Source organism: Microtus pennsylvanicus, chromosome 10, assembly GCF_037038515.1.
Source record: "Microtus pennsylvanicus isolate mMicPen1 chromosome 10, mMicPen1.hap1, whole genome shotgun sequence".
Taxonomy (NCBI): Eukaryota; Metazoa; Chordata; class Mammalia; order Rodentia; family Cricetidae; genus Microtus; species Microtus pennsylvanicus.
Genome location: NC_134588.1, coordinates 43,765,017 through 43,780,837, shown reverse-complemented (window position 1 = coordinate 43,780,837; position 15,821 = coordinate 43,765,017). Strand labels below are relative to the sequence as shown.

Below are 15,821 nucleotides of genomic sequence, written 5' to 3'. Positions count from 1 at the left end.
TGTTAACCTTGGCAGATTCTGTGCTCTGTGTCTTTTATTAAACTGAAGTGAGTTTATATCACGTTAAGCTATTAACACAGTGCTTGCTAAAGCACCCAATATTAAATCCATATCTTGGGAAACTCCCTGAATCCTTTCTGTGTTCTATGATGCTTTTCATTTCACAGGACTCTGTCTCCATGTCCTTACGAAGTAGAGAGTAGTGGCAGAGATATTTTTACAGTCTGGCTACCAAAAGCCTGAGCACATTATCTTCTCGACTCAAAATTATCTTCATTTCTTTTTTTTTTAAGTAGTTTCAGCTCTGGAAAGTTTGAGTTTATTAGATGCGATAACATCAAAGATTGCAGAAATGAAAACAGCATGGCAAAGCGCTGTCGGCTGGCCCCTTACACATTTGCAGGCGTGGTGTTTTGGTTCTGTTTGGCTTTGTTTTGATTGACCAGCAGTGGGAGAACCCTGAGCACAGCACATTAAAAGTATTTCACCTTACGACTGCCAAAGGACTCATGCAGCTCTACAGTCTAGATGTGTTTTGTATGGCGGATAAATGAGAAGCAGATGAATGACTTGCTCGCTGCTACTCTGCCTGCCACACACTTCTGGTTGTGAAGACTAATCCTCCTGAGGCTTGTCTGCACGCAGGCTTTGGTGACGGCCCTATCCTTGTCACAGAACAGATAACTGACAAGAAAACATGAAACAAGAGATATCTTGATATACATCGCTGTCATACTCATTTCAGGTTTTTGCCAGATTGTATGAAAGGATCAGGAAGCAAAGAGAAAAGAAAGATGTGACCTAGTTGACTGAGCTTTGGAGACCCAGCAATGACTCATTAAAGTTGTATCACATGGATATCCCTCAACTGGAACCATTTTATGGTCTCGATAATCTGACCTAGCCACGAGTGGGTGGCCCTTTTCCAAACTCACACAAGTGTTTAAAAGGAAGACCCTGTTTGTGTTGTTTACCTCTGTTTGGCTGGGAAAAATAAAATTCAGTTCAAGCAGTCAGCTTTGCTTTTCTCAAATAAGATACTGTGAAATTCACCTTCTGGTGAATTGAGGGCAGGCAAGTTGCTGGTTGGACAATCAGTACTGGCTTGTCTCTATGTAAACTAAAAGCAGACAGTAGTTCCTTAGTCAGATTCAGGTGACTATTTAAGTGAGAATTTTATGTGTGTTCATTAATTTTTTTAGTACAAATCCAAGGTGCTAAGCAAAAACAAAAAATGCCTACCTAAAAATTATTTATAAATCTGAGCAGTACCTATTTCCAGTGTGTCGATTTCTTTCCAAAAGGCTTTGCTGTGTCTTACATGCTGACCCTCTACCTTTGTCCTTAAAGTTCATCTTTCAGAATGTCTCAGTCTATGTGCACTTCCTCTTCAAGGAAAACCCAAACTCACACTATGGAAATAAGCCAAGGTAGCATTTGCATCCATGCCTGCGGCGACCCTCTAACCCTGTCGTTAATGATGCCAGGATTTCTGAGAAGCTGACCTGATAGCTGCCAGTCAGTCCATTGTCATGGTTTCATCTTCCTTTTATATCAGTGTTATCCAATCTGAGTCACCGATCTAGTCCTCTTGCTGCCATTCCTGTTGAGTCTCATTGCACACTCTTTTCCTGAGCTTCAGGTCAGCCCCAACTTGTGAAAGCAACAATCAGATCGTGACCTTGCTTTATGCGCATCACTCCCCTCTCCTCCCTCAGCAAACCCTGAATTCCTTCACCTAACATCCAAGGGCGAATCTGGCCAAACTCTATCCAGCTCCCCTCTCGTCATTTCCCACACCTATTCCGCTGTGCATACTCCTGCCTTCTACTGGATAACTTCACGCTTAGCCGCAGCAGTATTTTACTTTCTCTGTAAGACTCCATTCCTCACTTGATGTCACCCAGAACTGCATTTATCTTTGCAGTCATCTGGCGCTTTGCTTTTCCAGGAGGCAGGATGCTGCGGTTGATGCAGACCAGACCAGAAGATGCTGGCCAGTATACTTGTATTGTAAGGAATGCAGCCGGTGAAGAAAGGAAAGCGTTTGGACTTTCAGTATTAGGTACTTGTGGACTTTGCAGTATCTAAGGGGAAAATCCAATTGGCCTCAATGCATTCTGGACACAGAGTTCACATTTATTCACAGCTGGAATTTATACCTATGTGGTCTTTGGCCCCTGAACTATGATTCTTGGCAAGGTTTCAGCATTACAATTGTTTGGAGGAAATGAGTTCGATTCTGCTGCAAAACTGCCTTGTTGTGCCAATTCATAACTGCTCAGAACCATCCTAAGATGTGGTGTGCCTTGCTTCAAGCGAGAGAGCTTACTCATGGACACTTCTGTCTTAACTTCATTGATGTCTCTGTGATAAAGAAACCCAAAGTAACTTAGGGGAGAGAGGATGTATTTCCAACACAGTGTGAGGTCACAGCTCATCACTATGGTGAAGCCAAGGGAGCAGACAGTTGAAATCATTCATATGCACAGTCAAGAACAGAAGGAAATGAGATGCCTATTTGCATAGACTCAGCTGGTTTTCTCTCCCACAGAGTACAGGAGTCAGAGGGAGAGACTAGTGCCATCCAGAGTGGGTGGCTCCTCAGGCTCAACACCCATAATTAAGACAATCCTCCACAGACTTGTCTACAGCCCAGCCTAATCCACACAGTTCTTCTTTGCAGCTCATTTCCCACAGGATTAGAGGGAGTGTCAAATTAACGATTAGAAATGACTATCAGGCATTTTATTCATATTTGTGATTTAAATTACAATTTTATCTGTTAAAATTGGATTTGTAACAATTTTAAAGTATAATGGTAGAAATGGTAGAACTGATAAAAATAACACTTTGACATTCAAATCACTAAATAACAAAAAGGATTTGTTTAAAGTTTTAGCACTTATATAACAGCCTGCCTGTTGGAGCTGTGACTTACTTTTGCTGTGCTTTTGTGTATTTGTTTTAGTTCCTCCTCATATTGTGGGTGAAAACACATTGGAAGACGTGAAGATCAAAGAGAAACAGAGTGTTACACTGACTTGTGAAGCGACAGGTAAGGAGTCGGTTCTTTTAATTCTGGAACTTGCTGCCCAAGATGATCATAATCGCTTGTAGAATGTGTGTGTGTGTGTGTGTGTGTGTGTGTGTGTGTGTGTGTGTGTGTGTGCGTGTGTGTGCGTGTGTGTGTGTGTGTGTGTGTGTGTGTGGCGTTGCGTTGCGGGGGGATGTCTTTCAATCCCCTGGGGAAAGTGCAGCCACTATAATAGGCATTCAGAATTGAGTGGTGGAATAGTGTACCTGGGTAAAGGGCAATAGAAATCCTTACAGATTCAATAAAAATAAAAATAAATGAATAAAAACACCTAAAAAGAGGAAAGAAGGACAAGAGGAAGAGAAGAAAAGAGGGAGAGAAGCAGAATATTCTTTTTTCCTAATCAATAAAGTATTTTTCTAATTAGGTTCATACTTAAGTACGTTCTTTTTTGGTTTTTTCTTGCCAACCCCTTCTTTTTTCTCTCTTCTTCCTTGTGCTTCTGCTTGCTTTACTTTTCTTGTTTTCTTACATTTCAATTTAAAGAAATAAGTAGAAATTTTATTTGACGTTGAGGAATGAGCAAGAACAAAGCTATCACCTTTGTCGATGTGTTTGCGCATTACAAATAGAATCGATGCTAGGGAAAATCAAGACTCAAAAGCTAATATTACAATCTTTAACTAACAAATGATTTGTTGCATGGAATCAAAATAAAAAGACTTGAGAAAAAGACCTAGGAGGAGTATGTGGGAGTTTGGGCAGGAGGAAGGGGAAAAGGAAAAGAGTATAATTATATTATAATCTCAAAAGTAAAATAAATTAAAAAATAAATTAATTAAATTTTTAGAACATATCTAAAAGAACATTTCACACCCCCTCCCTTTTTGTTGCAAATAAATGGTGTTGCAGTTTTAGATGAGCAAGGTGGTAGCCCAGAACATTGTGTGGAAAAATGGAGTTTTAAGAAAGGTTTGAAAAGCTTCTTATTTTATTACTCGCATGCCTTGTGTGAGTCATAAACCAAGATGAGGAGATGCTCTAACCGAAGTAGGAAGAGTGACGAATGCACCACCCGCCTTTCCTTTATCACACACTGTGGGGTAGTTAACACGTGTGGGTTAGAGAACAGCTTTATCTCAGGGCAAGAAAGAGGCATCTCCTTTTCCCTCCTCCTGCCCTGCACCGCTCCTTGTCCCTCCCTGTCTTCCCCTAAACTTCACAGCATTCTTTGTTTAAGCTTCTGGCTTTAGGAGTCCATTCTAGTCAGCTTGGTTAACACGATGTTCTTTTGTAGTTTTTAAATTACAGGAAGTCATCTGAATCATTTTAAATATTTAACATGTGTCTCCATTATAACTTTCTAAAGTGTTCTCCACTGGCTACAGATATTGAATAAGTGATTATTTTAGCTATATCTCCAAACTCTTGGTAATAATCACAATATAAAACAAAATGTTAGTAGAATTAAATGCTTTAGTCTTTACTGTTTTGTATCTAAAGAATAAAAAGATTTTAATATGAATGAAAAAGAATTTGTAGTATTTTAAAATTACATGTGCTCCATTCTTTCAAAGAGTAATTAACAGTGAACATAGTTAATTATATGAGCTAACGCACCTATAATTAAACACAGAGACCAGTTTAAACACGGAGACCCATGCTTAGAATTATTTACAGATAAAAAGCAAACCTACATTTGAAATGATTTCTATTTTTATATCTTTTTCACCCTAATGAAATCACTGCTACATTAAAGTTTCATTTTCGACACTATGTCACAAAGAACAGCCATTTCCTTGTTTGAAGAGAGGGATATAGAAAAGAAAGCAAATGTGTGAAGATGCCTTCTTTGCATGTTGGTTGTTGAAAGATATGTGATATTGAGCTGCCCTCGGAAAAAAATGGCTTTTCCTTAACAGGGAACCCTGTGCCACAGATCACGTGGTACAAAGATGGACAGCTTCTCCTAGAAGATGAAGACCACCACTTCATGTCTGACGGCCGTTTCCTTCAGACCACCAATGCTCAAGTATCACACACAGGACGATACACATGTTTGGCCTCTAACCCAGCGGGTGACAAAAGCAAAAGTTTCAGTCTCAATGTGTTTGGTAGGTGTGAATATCATTTCCGTGTGTGTGTGTGTGTGTGTAAGTGTGTGTATTCCTATCACAGAATTTCATTCTGTGAAGGGTACCAGCACTGGTGTATGTAGATTGTTTTGATTTCATTCTTTCATTGATGCAGAATAAACTATCTTCCGGGCATAGTGCTTTGTGCAAGAAATAAGAAGGATCAAGATAGACATTTAAATATGCAGTGGTGAAAGAGAAAGTTGTGCTGATCAAGGCATCGCAGGGAAGCATTGAGTCTCAGCCTGAGACTCTGTCTTTATTGGAGATTGTGCTTATTCCAGTCTCTGTACCCTGGGTGTGATTAAACATCTGTATGCATTGATGCATAAGCATTGGTCCTACAGCATCCAAGTTATGTTTATGCCTCAAGCGTGTCATTGAAACAGATTCTAAGTTCCTACTCAGTTTCTCAAGTTTAACATATACCACTTAATGTATTCCATTTAAAGATGATATGTAAAAAACTTGCACCAAACTCAACTGGCCTGTATGTGAATACACAAATATTCAGGTTTTTAAATTATTTTTGTAGTGACTCCTACAAAATTTGGAGAACACATAAATCCTCTCATATGAACAAATGCTTTCATACTCTCACATAGAACAGGAACCTCTAAAAGAGGCCACAGTCTAAATGGACCATATATACATGGTCCATTTTTTTTGCAAGAAAGATCCACCAAAATACCAGTTGATGTGAAGGTCATCAGGTAAACAGCAGTAGGTAGTAGCCTATATAAAGAGTACATCATGTACTAAAGCTTTCTGTAGGCGGAACTGACATAGATTTTTACAGAAAGACACATATGAATGAAAGTCGAGCCTGGGAGAGTTGTACTGCACTTACCACAGTGTGTTATTATCTCTTCTGTATATGTCGCCTTCCTCCTTTACCCTGTGACATTTTTCACTGATCGTTATAGAATAATAGTGATTAGCTATTTTGTCACTCTTAAAGCCTGGTGTTACATAGATAAGCACAATGGCAGTTCAGGAACACATATCTAGGAAACTTTCTAAGAATGTTTCTTTAATAGAACTTTAAATCTTCTCAGTATCTCCAACAATTGCTGGTGTAGACAGTGATGGCAGCCCTGAAGATGTCATTGTCATCCTTAACAGCCCCACTTCGCTGGTCTGTGAGGCCTATTCCTATCCACCAGCGACCATCACCTGGTTCAAGGATGGCTCGCCTTTAGAATCCAACCGGAATATCCGCATTCTTCCAGGTAATTGGTTGACCTCAGATAACCAAGCTACTGTACCACGTGCTATTATAGAAAAGAACAGCCATGTGTTATTTTTTCATAAAAGTGTCCATGTTTTTGTTCTGGAACAGTCTATTGCCATCTTACTATCTATGCTTTTGGTATATATCTTAAATTTTTAAGTACCCCAAAGTTACTTTTTGAAAGACACAAAAAACAAACTCAAGCAAAGAAACACTACAGTGCCACTAATTGCTAACATATATTGTAATGTGGAATGTCACAAGGGATGTATATTTATTTTGAAATAATTTAGCCTTGAAAGAGCTAATATATAAACTGAGTTTATTCCTCTATAATACTTGGCAATATGCATGAAATAGAAAGAACTAAAAACTATAATTATTATCAGTACAACATTCAACCTTCTGTGGAAGAGTGGTAATGGAGAAAATTTTATTATCACCATGAAGTTGAAAACAACCATTCATTATAAATGAAGCAGGGCTATAAAATAATGTGGTAATGACAAGTTTTATAAAAATTCAGGAGACAACATGACCATTGTGAACTTAAATGGTAAGAGAAATCTCCACTGCCTAACCAGAATATGGTCCTTATTTTTTTAAGTTCTATAATTTGGTTGATTGGTCATAAGTTGGGAGCAGTTTTGGCTCCATCAGGATGACTAGTGAACAATAAGCAGCCAGTGGGAATGGCATGGCCTGGTGCAGTCACCACTTCTGGGGAAATGTTGTCGGGAAACCTGGAGACAGTTGGAGGCAAAGCTGAGCATTGTGTGGACCCCCGCATTAGTTTAACTTCATACTTGAACATTTGAGAACTATTGACGGTGTTTATAAAGATTCACTTTATATCCATGTATGCAAATGTGTCATGGAGGGCATGCATATACATGTATGGGGGTGCCTGGAGAATCTAGCAGAGGGCATTGGATCCCCTAGAGCTGAAGTTGTCGGCAGTTGTGAGCCACCCAACATGGGTTCTGAAAATTGAACTCAGGTGCTTTGGAAGAGCAGCAGGTACTTTTAACCACTAAATCATATCTCCAGCCCATATCAACAGTCTTTAGGGAGAAAGGTACCATATTCAAAACTGTGTTTTAGAAAATGTGATCTCTGTATGTCACATCAATCAGAGGAAGATAATAACAGAAGTGGGATCTTCTTATGAAACTATGAAATAGAAAATATGGAGCCTTCCTTTTCCATGCTAACGATTGCCAATTGCTCTAGGGCTAGGAGTGAGAGCCCAACTTCCCCTCTTTGCTGAAACTTGTCCTGATTTGGGCTTGCACAGGTCTTGTCCCCGGTGAGTCAACCGCAGTCCAGTCAGAAGACCACACACTTAAAACTAGTTTAGTTTGCACAAATTGGTCCTGAATGTTTTTGAGATTTGCTTTTGTTTTTTCCCAAGGAAACAAACTTGGGTGGATGAGTAAGGTATGTGGATCAGGGAGGAGTTATGGAGGAGTTGAATATAATCAGAACACATTGTACAAAACTGGAAACTCTCAAAGAACTCATCGAAAAGTGTGAGATAAGATAAATTCCTTAAATGGAGTGGTGTACAGGGCCATTGGAGTGTCAGAGAAAGTATGAGAGTCATTGCCACACAGAGGACAAGGGAAGACTTAGAGACCATCTCAGCCACTATGTAGGTCCCATGTGTATTGTGTCTTATTTTATATCAAATACCCACCACCACTAAGTTGATATTCATAAGAAGCCATGTTTAGCCAGGTGGTGGTGGTACAACATCTTTAATCCCAGCACTCAGAAGGCAGAGGCAGGTGTTTCTCTGAATTTGAAGCCAGTTTAGGCTATACTTGTCTTGTCTCAAAAACCCTAAAAAGGAAGAAGAAGAGGAGGGGGAGAAAAGAGAAAAAGGAAGGAGCAAAGTTTACAATAAAAATAAAGTCCCATCTGTTTGTTCATTCCCTGACTGACTTCTTTCATGTTCCTCCGTGTTTTAGGAGGCCGCACTCTGCAGATATTGAATGCACAAGAAGACAATGCAGGGAGATACTCGTGTGTGGCCACAAACGAGGCTGGAGAGATGATAAAGCACTATGAGGTGAAAGTCTACAGTAAGTTCCAAAAGAACACTTCATCTCACCTCTTCCTGAATATTCCTAGCTTTCTCAACCTCTTTTTTCATTATTTTTCCTAATGGTTTACTGATCATTAAAGACTCTTACTTGTCTAGCTTGCCTCTTTGAGAATGGAAGTTGTGTTAAGAATCATGCCCATGGCCTGAGTTTCTTAAAAATATGGAGAGCCACTTAAGATGGCTCACTGACCAACACGTTTGTACAAACATGAGGACCAGTGTTAAGAAGCCCAAAAGTCATGTAAATGTCAAATAGGTATAGAAGCCTACCTGCAGGCCCAGTGCCTAAGAGGCAGACAGGAAATGCCCAAAACGAGCTGGCTAGCCACTCTAGTCAAAACAGTAGGCTCTGGGTTCAGCAAGAGACCTTATAAGATAAGGCACAATTGAAGAAGACATCTGGAATCAACCTTGGGGCTACAAAAGCATACATCTGCATATGTTCCTACACATACACACACACACACCATCACACACCATCACACATACATATGCAAACAACATTTGTGAAGAGTCCATTGGATCCACTTATTACCTACCTATCAGAGCATTGTTTACATGCAGCTGCCTACTCCAGAGCTCAAGATGTGATCAACAGTGGTTTGGGGTTACCACAACATAAACCAGCCCATAAGTAAAAAAAGGCAAAACTCATACTGTCATTAAGAGGGGCCACATTGTTAAGGTCTTTATTCTTATTTTTTTCCTGTTATGCTATAAGCAAAATATATTCTGCTTGTCAATTTTCCTTTGACTTGGTGTCCTAATAACCAATACAGTGTATTTTATGGGTCACAGTTGAACTATGTGAGCCTGGATCAGATGAAAATGTAAAGCACATTGGCTCCTCCAACAGTTTTATAATGATGAAAAGATAGCGATGTTTTTCTCCATATGATGTATCTGAACACGCCTATTTCCTAGGGTGTTGAGGTCTTTCATAAAAGGTCTGTGAAGAGATGTTCCTCATCTCTTTGGGGCCTTGCTGATTCCGCCTCATTGTGATTTCTGTGGTAAACTTTGTATTTAAAACAGCCAATGTTTAACTCTTTAATATCTATGTTGTGCAGTTCCACCCATCATCAAGAAAGGGGACCTTTTAGGGCCGGGCCTTTCCCCTAAGGAGGTGAAGATCAGGGTGAATAACAGCCTGACTCTGGAGTGTGAAGCTTACGCCATTCCTTCTGCCTCCCTCCGCTGGTACAAGGATGGACAGGCCAGTCACAACTATTTTTTGTTTGTTGATTATTTCTTAAAATATTAAAATACCATTTAAAAAAACAGGCAGGGCTGATGCAGAGATTGACCCACCTACTGTGATATTAAAAGTAGTCAATCTCATGCTCCTTCAGTCTGAAACTACTTAAAAAATAAACGAAATGGAAAATAGCCATGTTCAGTAACTTCGGTGTTGTTCCACTCCGTGGAGGTAAGAAAGATTGGTTTTGTGTACATTAGCACTTGACTGTGAAGATCTGGCTACCCTCCCACTGGAGAATTAGAGGAATGATGTTTTATCCAAACAAGTAGATTGTTATAGAGAAGAAACACATGCATGACCTAAAATGAGGACTAAATTTATTCAGACCCTCTTTAAACATCTTGAACTCCTTTACAAAAGATAACATTTTTTTTGATATCCTAAAACATGAGAAAATTAAAAGCTACAAAAGCACACTATGATTACTTTAGGGCTGTGAGAAAATACCAAATGAAAAATCAGTGTGAGGGTGAAGGGGCAGACATGGTAGGGGCTTGAGGGAGGAGTTGTAAAGGGAGAAGTGAAATAATTATATTTGAATAAATTTGCTTTGAAAAACTCACCCCTTACATTATAACAATCAGATCCTTCTGTTTATGATGTACGTTTCAAACCATATACCCTGTTCCTCACCCGGGTCCTAATCCCTCTCACACGCCATAAGCACACATGTGCGGATGCTTGGGGGCCAGAAGAGAACGTGTAGTTGCTGTTCACACCACTAAATACAGATGTGAAACAGCAAATCTGTTCTTTATCCTGTTCTACACATACTCAGCCAAATGGTCAGTTAAATTCCAGTTGCAGAAGTTTAGGTCACAGTATGACTTAAGAGGCAAGAAAGATGGGGCTGCGTGGTTTTCTTCCAGAGCCCAGATGGATTCTGCTATATCAGCAATAGGGGTGTGGAAATCTTTTCATGCAAAAAAAGCACGTATCATCTGGAAGCCATTGCAAAAGAAAAAGACAGAACTCCCACCATGCTCTGCTTCTATTGGCTTTCACTGTGCAAGCACACCATGAGATGTGCTATCAAATCTATAAAACCCTACTTTCAAACAAATAAGTTCCTTGTCCTCTGAAATTATATCATTAATTTGTTCTTAATTTTCTATAAAAGCATTTTCATCCCTTATGTCTACATATAGAGAAAGCCACAAATGTAAAAACACCTGAATTTAAATAGAAACTAGACTGCTTTCAAAATTCATTAAGAATTGTTAAATTACAGTTTCAAATTCAGCCTCTCAAGTTAGATTAACTGAAAACTCTAATTTATTTTAATGGCTGGGTTTGTTTCCTAGAATATGAATAAGAATCCATATTTTCAATGAATTCTTTTCCATATCATTTTTCAGTTCCTATTTAAATAACCAAAATTTAATAAAATAGTATTAAGTTTTGAAAAACCACCAAAGGATATTGACAATATCAGTTGTAAAAACTTTGAATATAATCCTTACATTTTATTTATCCGTGCCCTGAAAATTTTATTTTAATACAGGAAATTTATACTGTGGTATGTTTATTTGAAATAATATTAATAATGGTTTGTTGAATGCCAAATTATTTGAATCTCAACTGTTTGCTTGGCATTATTTATGTATAACAAATATAAATGAAAAAGAAACAGGCCAAAGTCTCTGCACACATAAATTTTCAGAAATTAAAAAAATAAAAGAATTAAGTCAGTAAAACAGAATGTGACAGGTGAGGTAGACAAGGTAGTTGGAGAACACACACAGCTCAGCTCACAGCTGCCTATCTTATGCCTCTTCTAGCCTCTGCATGCACCTTCACTCACACACACACACACACACACACACTATACACACACACACACACTATACACACGACAAGAGACATGCCTTTTGGAGTAGAGGAATAAGAACTGTAGTGTCTCAAAAGACAAAAGGGGGAAAACTATTTCAAGATAAAGACATGTTATATTATGTCAAATACCACCAAAAATAGAAAACAAAGGCAGTACTGAATGTAACCACAGCCACTTGGATGTCATGGGTGACCTTAATTGTCTTTCTTAACAAGTAGAGAAGACAAAGATTTGAGTGGATCAGATTCAAGGACAGATAAGATGGAAAACACTTTTAAACGGTTCGCTGCAAATGGCCTCAGGAAAGGTGCAGGCCACAAGAACCATCCCAGAAGACTGAAACTATCTAGTGAGATGAAATGAATTGATGCTGGTATAGATAAGAGAGGAAGTCAAGAAGTTGAGAGAACATGGCTTTGATTGAGAGTAAACACTGAAATCACTAAGATTTATGAAGGACGTATCATTAGAAAGAATGCCAGTGGGTCAGGAATAAAATCTTCAAATAATGAAGGGAAACCTACAATGCTCATTTCAACAAAGTGTCCTAACACAGCCCTTGCTTAAACAAACCCTAGCTTATGTATGAAGGATGTTTCTGAATGAATAACAATAATTTTAGATCAAATGATATTTTAATAATATTCTCAACTTCTAGTGAAGTTTTCTTTATTTCAGTTTTCTATGAAACTATCAACAAAACACACTTTTTAAATACTCAATAAGATTGTTTGGAGGCATCTTTGCTTATGTGGATAAATGGATATGGTGCTACTAAGAACATGTTTTCTGCCATAAAGATCCATGACTGTGTCTCCCAAAATTATCTGGCTAATGTGAACATTATCAGCCATGATTTTCAAGAGATAAAAATTAGATTACTTAGAAAACAACTCGATCAAGCTAAGTTAATTACTGCTATCTTGAATATTTTGCATAGTTCTATTTGTTACAGAACCATAATGCCCATAATTTTCAGGATATCTTATCTTTATCAGCACACTCAATACTGACATTATTATAATTGAATCACAGCCCCTTAAATCAGATGATCATGTTAGCATCGCTGCAAATGGACACACTCTTCAAATAAAGGAAGCTCAAATATCAGACACTGGCCGATATACTTGTGCTGCGTCTAACCTTGCAGGTGAAGACGAGTTGGATTTTGATGTGAATATCCAAGGTAATAATACTACTATGCTTGTCGTAGAATGATTTCCGTCCCCTATTAATGTAATAGAAATGAGATTTGACTCCGTTTATTTTAAAACTTTTTCTTCTCATAATATAAATCATTATGAATTTTTAAATAAGAGATAAGAGAATAATCACACAATCCTATTGCAGTTTTATTTTTATTTTATATTTGAGTGTTTGCCTGAATGGTATATATGTTCACCACAAGTATGCCTGGCACTCATGGCAGAGGGTGTTGGATCTCATAGAACTGGAATCATAGATGGTTTTGAGCCACCATGTATGTTCTAGAAACTGAATCTTCATCATCTACAAGAGCAACAAGTGCTCTTGACAGCTGAGTCGCCTCTCCAACCCCTATCATTCTTATTCTATGTATTTCCTTCTGGTATTTTAAGAGTCTATTTCATTTACAAAATTAATAATGGACTATAGCCTTCTCTTACATTAGCATTGCACTAACATTATATCATGAAGGTTATGTATCATACAGCATGTTTGTGTAAAATACAACAAATAATTATGATAAATATAAGAACATTATTGTATGAAATGCAGAATAATGGGATTTAGAGTAGACACACTTTGAAATGGATGAGCACACCTATAATCTTTGTGTCTTGGACAAGTTACCAAACTATTTTAAGTCTCTATTATTTCTCTTTAAAATTAATGCATCGTGGAACTGCTGAGAATAATGAATGAGGTAAGGCACCTAAAATGATTGAGAAATAATAACTGTTATTGGTGGTATTGTTTTTCTGGAAGTTACCACTATCTGGCTGAATTATTTTTGCCAGTTCTGGGGATTGAATCTAGGACCTTATTCATGCTAAGGAAACTCTCTCTGAGCCATGCCCCAGCCCTCAACATAATTTTTAACAACTTTGCCTATTTCATTAATTGTATACTCCAATATTAATATAGCCAGACTCCTAAAGTTAAATGTCAAGGTTGTCTCCAAGTTTTCATTATTTATTATTTTCATTATTTATCAATAACACTATATTTAGCATCTGGATACATAAAATTTTCATATATCTTTAATTTTTCATATGTGGCTGAAACGTGAAAATTCAGGTCAAACTCACACACTCTTGTATGCAAAGGTAACTTGTCTCTGATAAAACTCACGCTTGCTATCCGAAAAAAGTGAGGATGTCCTATTTTTTAATAGTTTAGTCCTGATAGTTTATCTTACTTAACTTCCTTAGTAAGACAAGTTATTGATATTGGCATCAGATGAGCCCATATTTGTGTGTGTATCCGCCTCAAAATTAGCTTTTTTCTACCACTGTCCCATTTCTTGCCACATTTCTCCTTGAAAGTGGGTCTCGATGATGCTCAAGTGACAGAGCCTTTTTAGAGGAACTGCAAAGGCAAGTGCTGACTCTGAGCACCACAGACCTTACTCTTCCTCCTGAGAACCAACCCTCACTGATGGCTGCTCTCTGTCTGGCTGCTGCTGGAAATATATAAGTATTTAAAAATGCTTTGGCATTGTCTGTTTTATCAAATGCACATACCATTGTCAAGATATGGTCAAACCTCTGTCTGGGGTATCGGTAGTGACAGTCCCACTGTGAATAGAAGCCGTGCTTTCCCTCCACAGTTCCTCCAAGTTTTCAGAAACTCTGGGAAATAGGAAACATGCTAGACACCGGCCGGAGTGGTGAAGCCAAAGATGTAATCATTAATAATCCCATTTCTCTGCACTGCGAGACAAGCGCTGCCCCTCCCCCAACTCTGACATGGTATAAAGATGGCCGCCCTCTGACATCCAGTGACAGAGTATTGATTTTGCCAGGTAAGCACTACCACGTTAACCATGCCTCTTCTCATTGATCAGGCCGGTTCACTATAATTTAACCAACATTTGGGTTGCTGAATGATGTGTCATTCATCTACCTTGAGGAATTGACAATAGAACATTTTAACCACTTTCCCAATCTGTTCCACAGTTGTTATCATTTTATGCAAGTCTTGGGCTTCCTCGTGCCTCCTTTTCTGTATTGATGCCTTTAATCAATCTGGTTTCTATGCATCATTAATACAAATTCTAATGTATATTTGCAAATAGTTATTGTCCTATTTATTAATTTTATTGATTGTGGTTTTTTGTAAGCAATAGTAAAGATTTTTAGTTTCAAATACTTTATTACATGGTTTGGTCACAGAAAGGATGCTTAATTTGGGGGGAATAATATTTTTGAGACTTCAGTATGCAAATATCTAGGTTTGTTAAAACTCATAAATTGTACCTTTAGGGTTCATTACGATCATTAAAGTGCATATATATGCAAAGTTAACTCAAATTAACTGAAATAATATCTTTTTAAAATAAAAAAGGAAAAGGGAAGAAGCAGACATGGTAGCTCTATGTAACCTATGACCTTAATTGGATGTAGGTCTAGTAAAAATGGCGATAAAGTGAATATTGTAACAATAATCTTAAAAAGGCTATAGATTTAGTACCAGTGATTTTTCAAAACTCTAAGTTTCCTGAGTTTTGGTTGTTGTATTATAGTTAATGAGGGATTATAATTCTATGAAATTGGGATCTGTGAGTACATAGTTTCAAGAAGTCATCAGGCCTCCAACTTACTGAAATGGCTTAGGTAAATATTCTACCATATGATACAAGAGATAAATAAAATGATATGCAACATAAATAATTGGTGAACCTAGATGCAAATTTTATTATGACTGTTACAACTATTCTCTAAATTTTATTGGTAACATTAAAAAGTTGTCAAATACACAAAGCAAATTGAACAAAACATATAAGGTAAAGTAGACTTTACTTTTTTAGATTCCTAGATATATGTCTTCAAATGAGTTTTTGTAGGCAACACTGAAACTGATAATTAAAAATACTTGAAAGTGGCAAGAAGAAAGCAACACTGCACAGTAACATTCCATCCATCCAGACCATGATGGAGGACACGGAGCAGCCTTTTCCCCTCCAGGAAAACTGACACCAACTCCTCATTTCTCCAAAGATCCCACT

General features: G+C 37.9%; 1 protein-coding gene across 2 annotated transcripts in view; it reads left to right on the top strand.

The window, feature by feature from the left end:
- The window catches only part of Hmcn1 (hemicentin 1), a 452,651-nt gene that overhangs the window by 324,853 nt on the left and 111,977 nt on the right, over positions 1–15,821 (top strand). For both annotated transcript variants that reach the window (XM_075988199.1, XM_075988198.1), the window contains 8 exons: positions 1,952–2,065; positions 2,972–3,058; positions 4,960–5,151; positions 6,231–6,404; positions 8,380–8,493; positions 9,587–9,732; positions 12,647–12,797; positions 14,424–14,618. In XM_075988199.1, the coding sequence (XP_075844314.1) occupies positions 1,952–2,065; positions 2,972–3,058; positions 4,960–5,151; positions 6,231–6,404; positions 8,380–8,493; positions 9,587–9,732; positions 12,647–12,797; positions 14,424–14,618 (1,173 nt within the window). The remainder of the gene's footprint in view (positions 1–1,951; positions 2,066–2,971; positions 3,059–4,959; positions 5,152–6,230; positions 6,405–8,379; positions 8,494–9,586; positions 9,733–12,646; positions 12,798–14,423; positions 14,619–15,821) is intronic.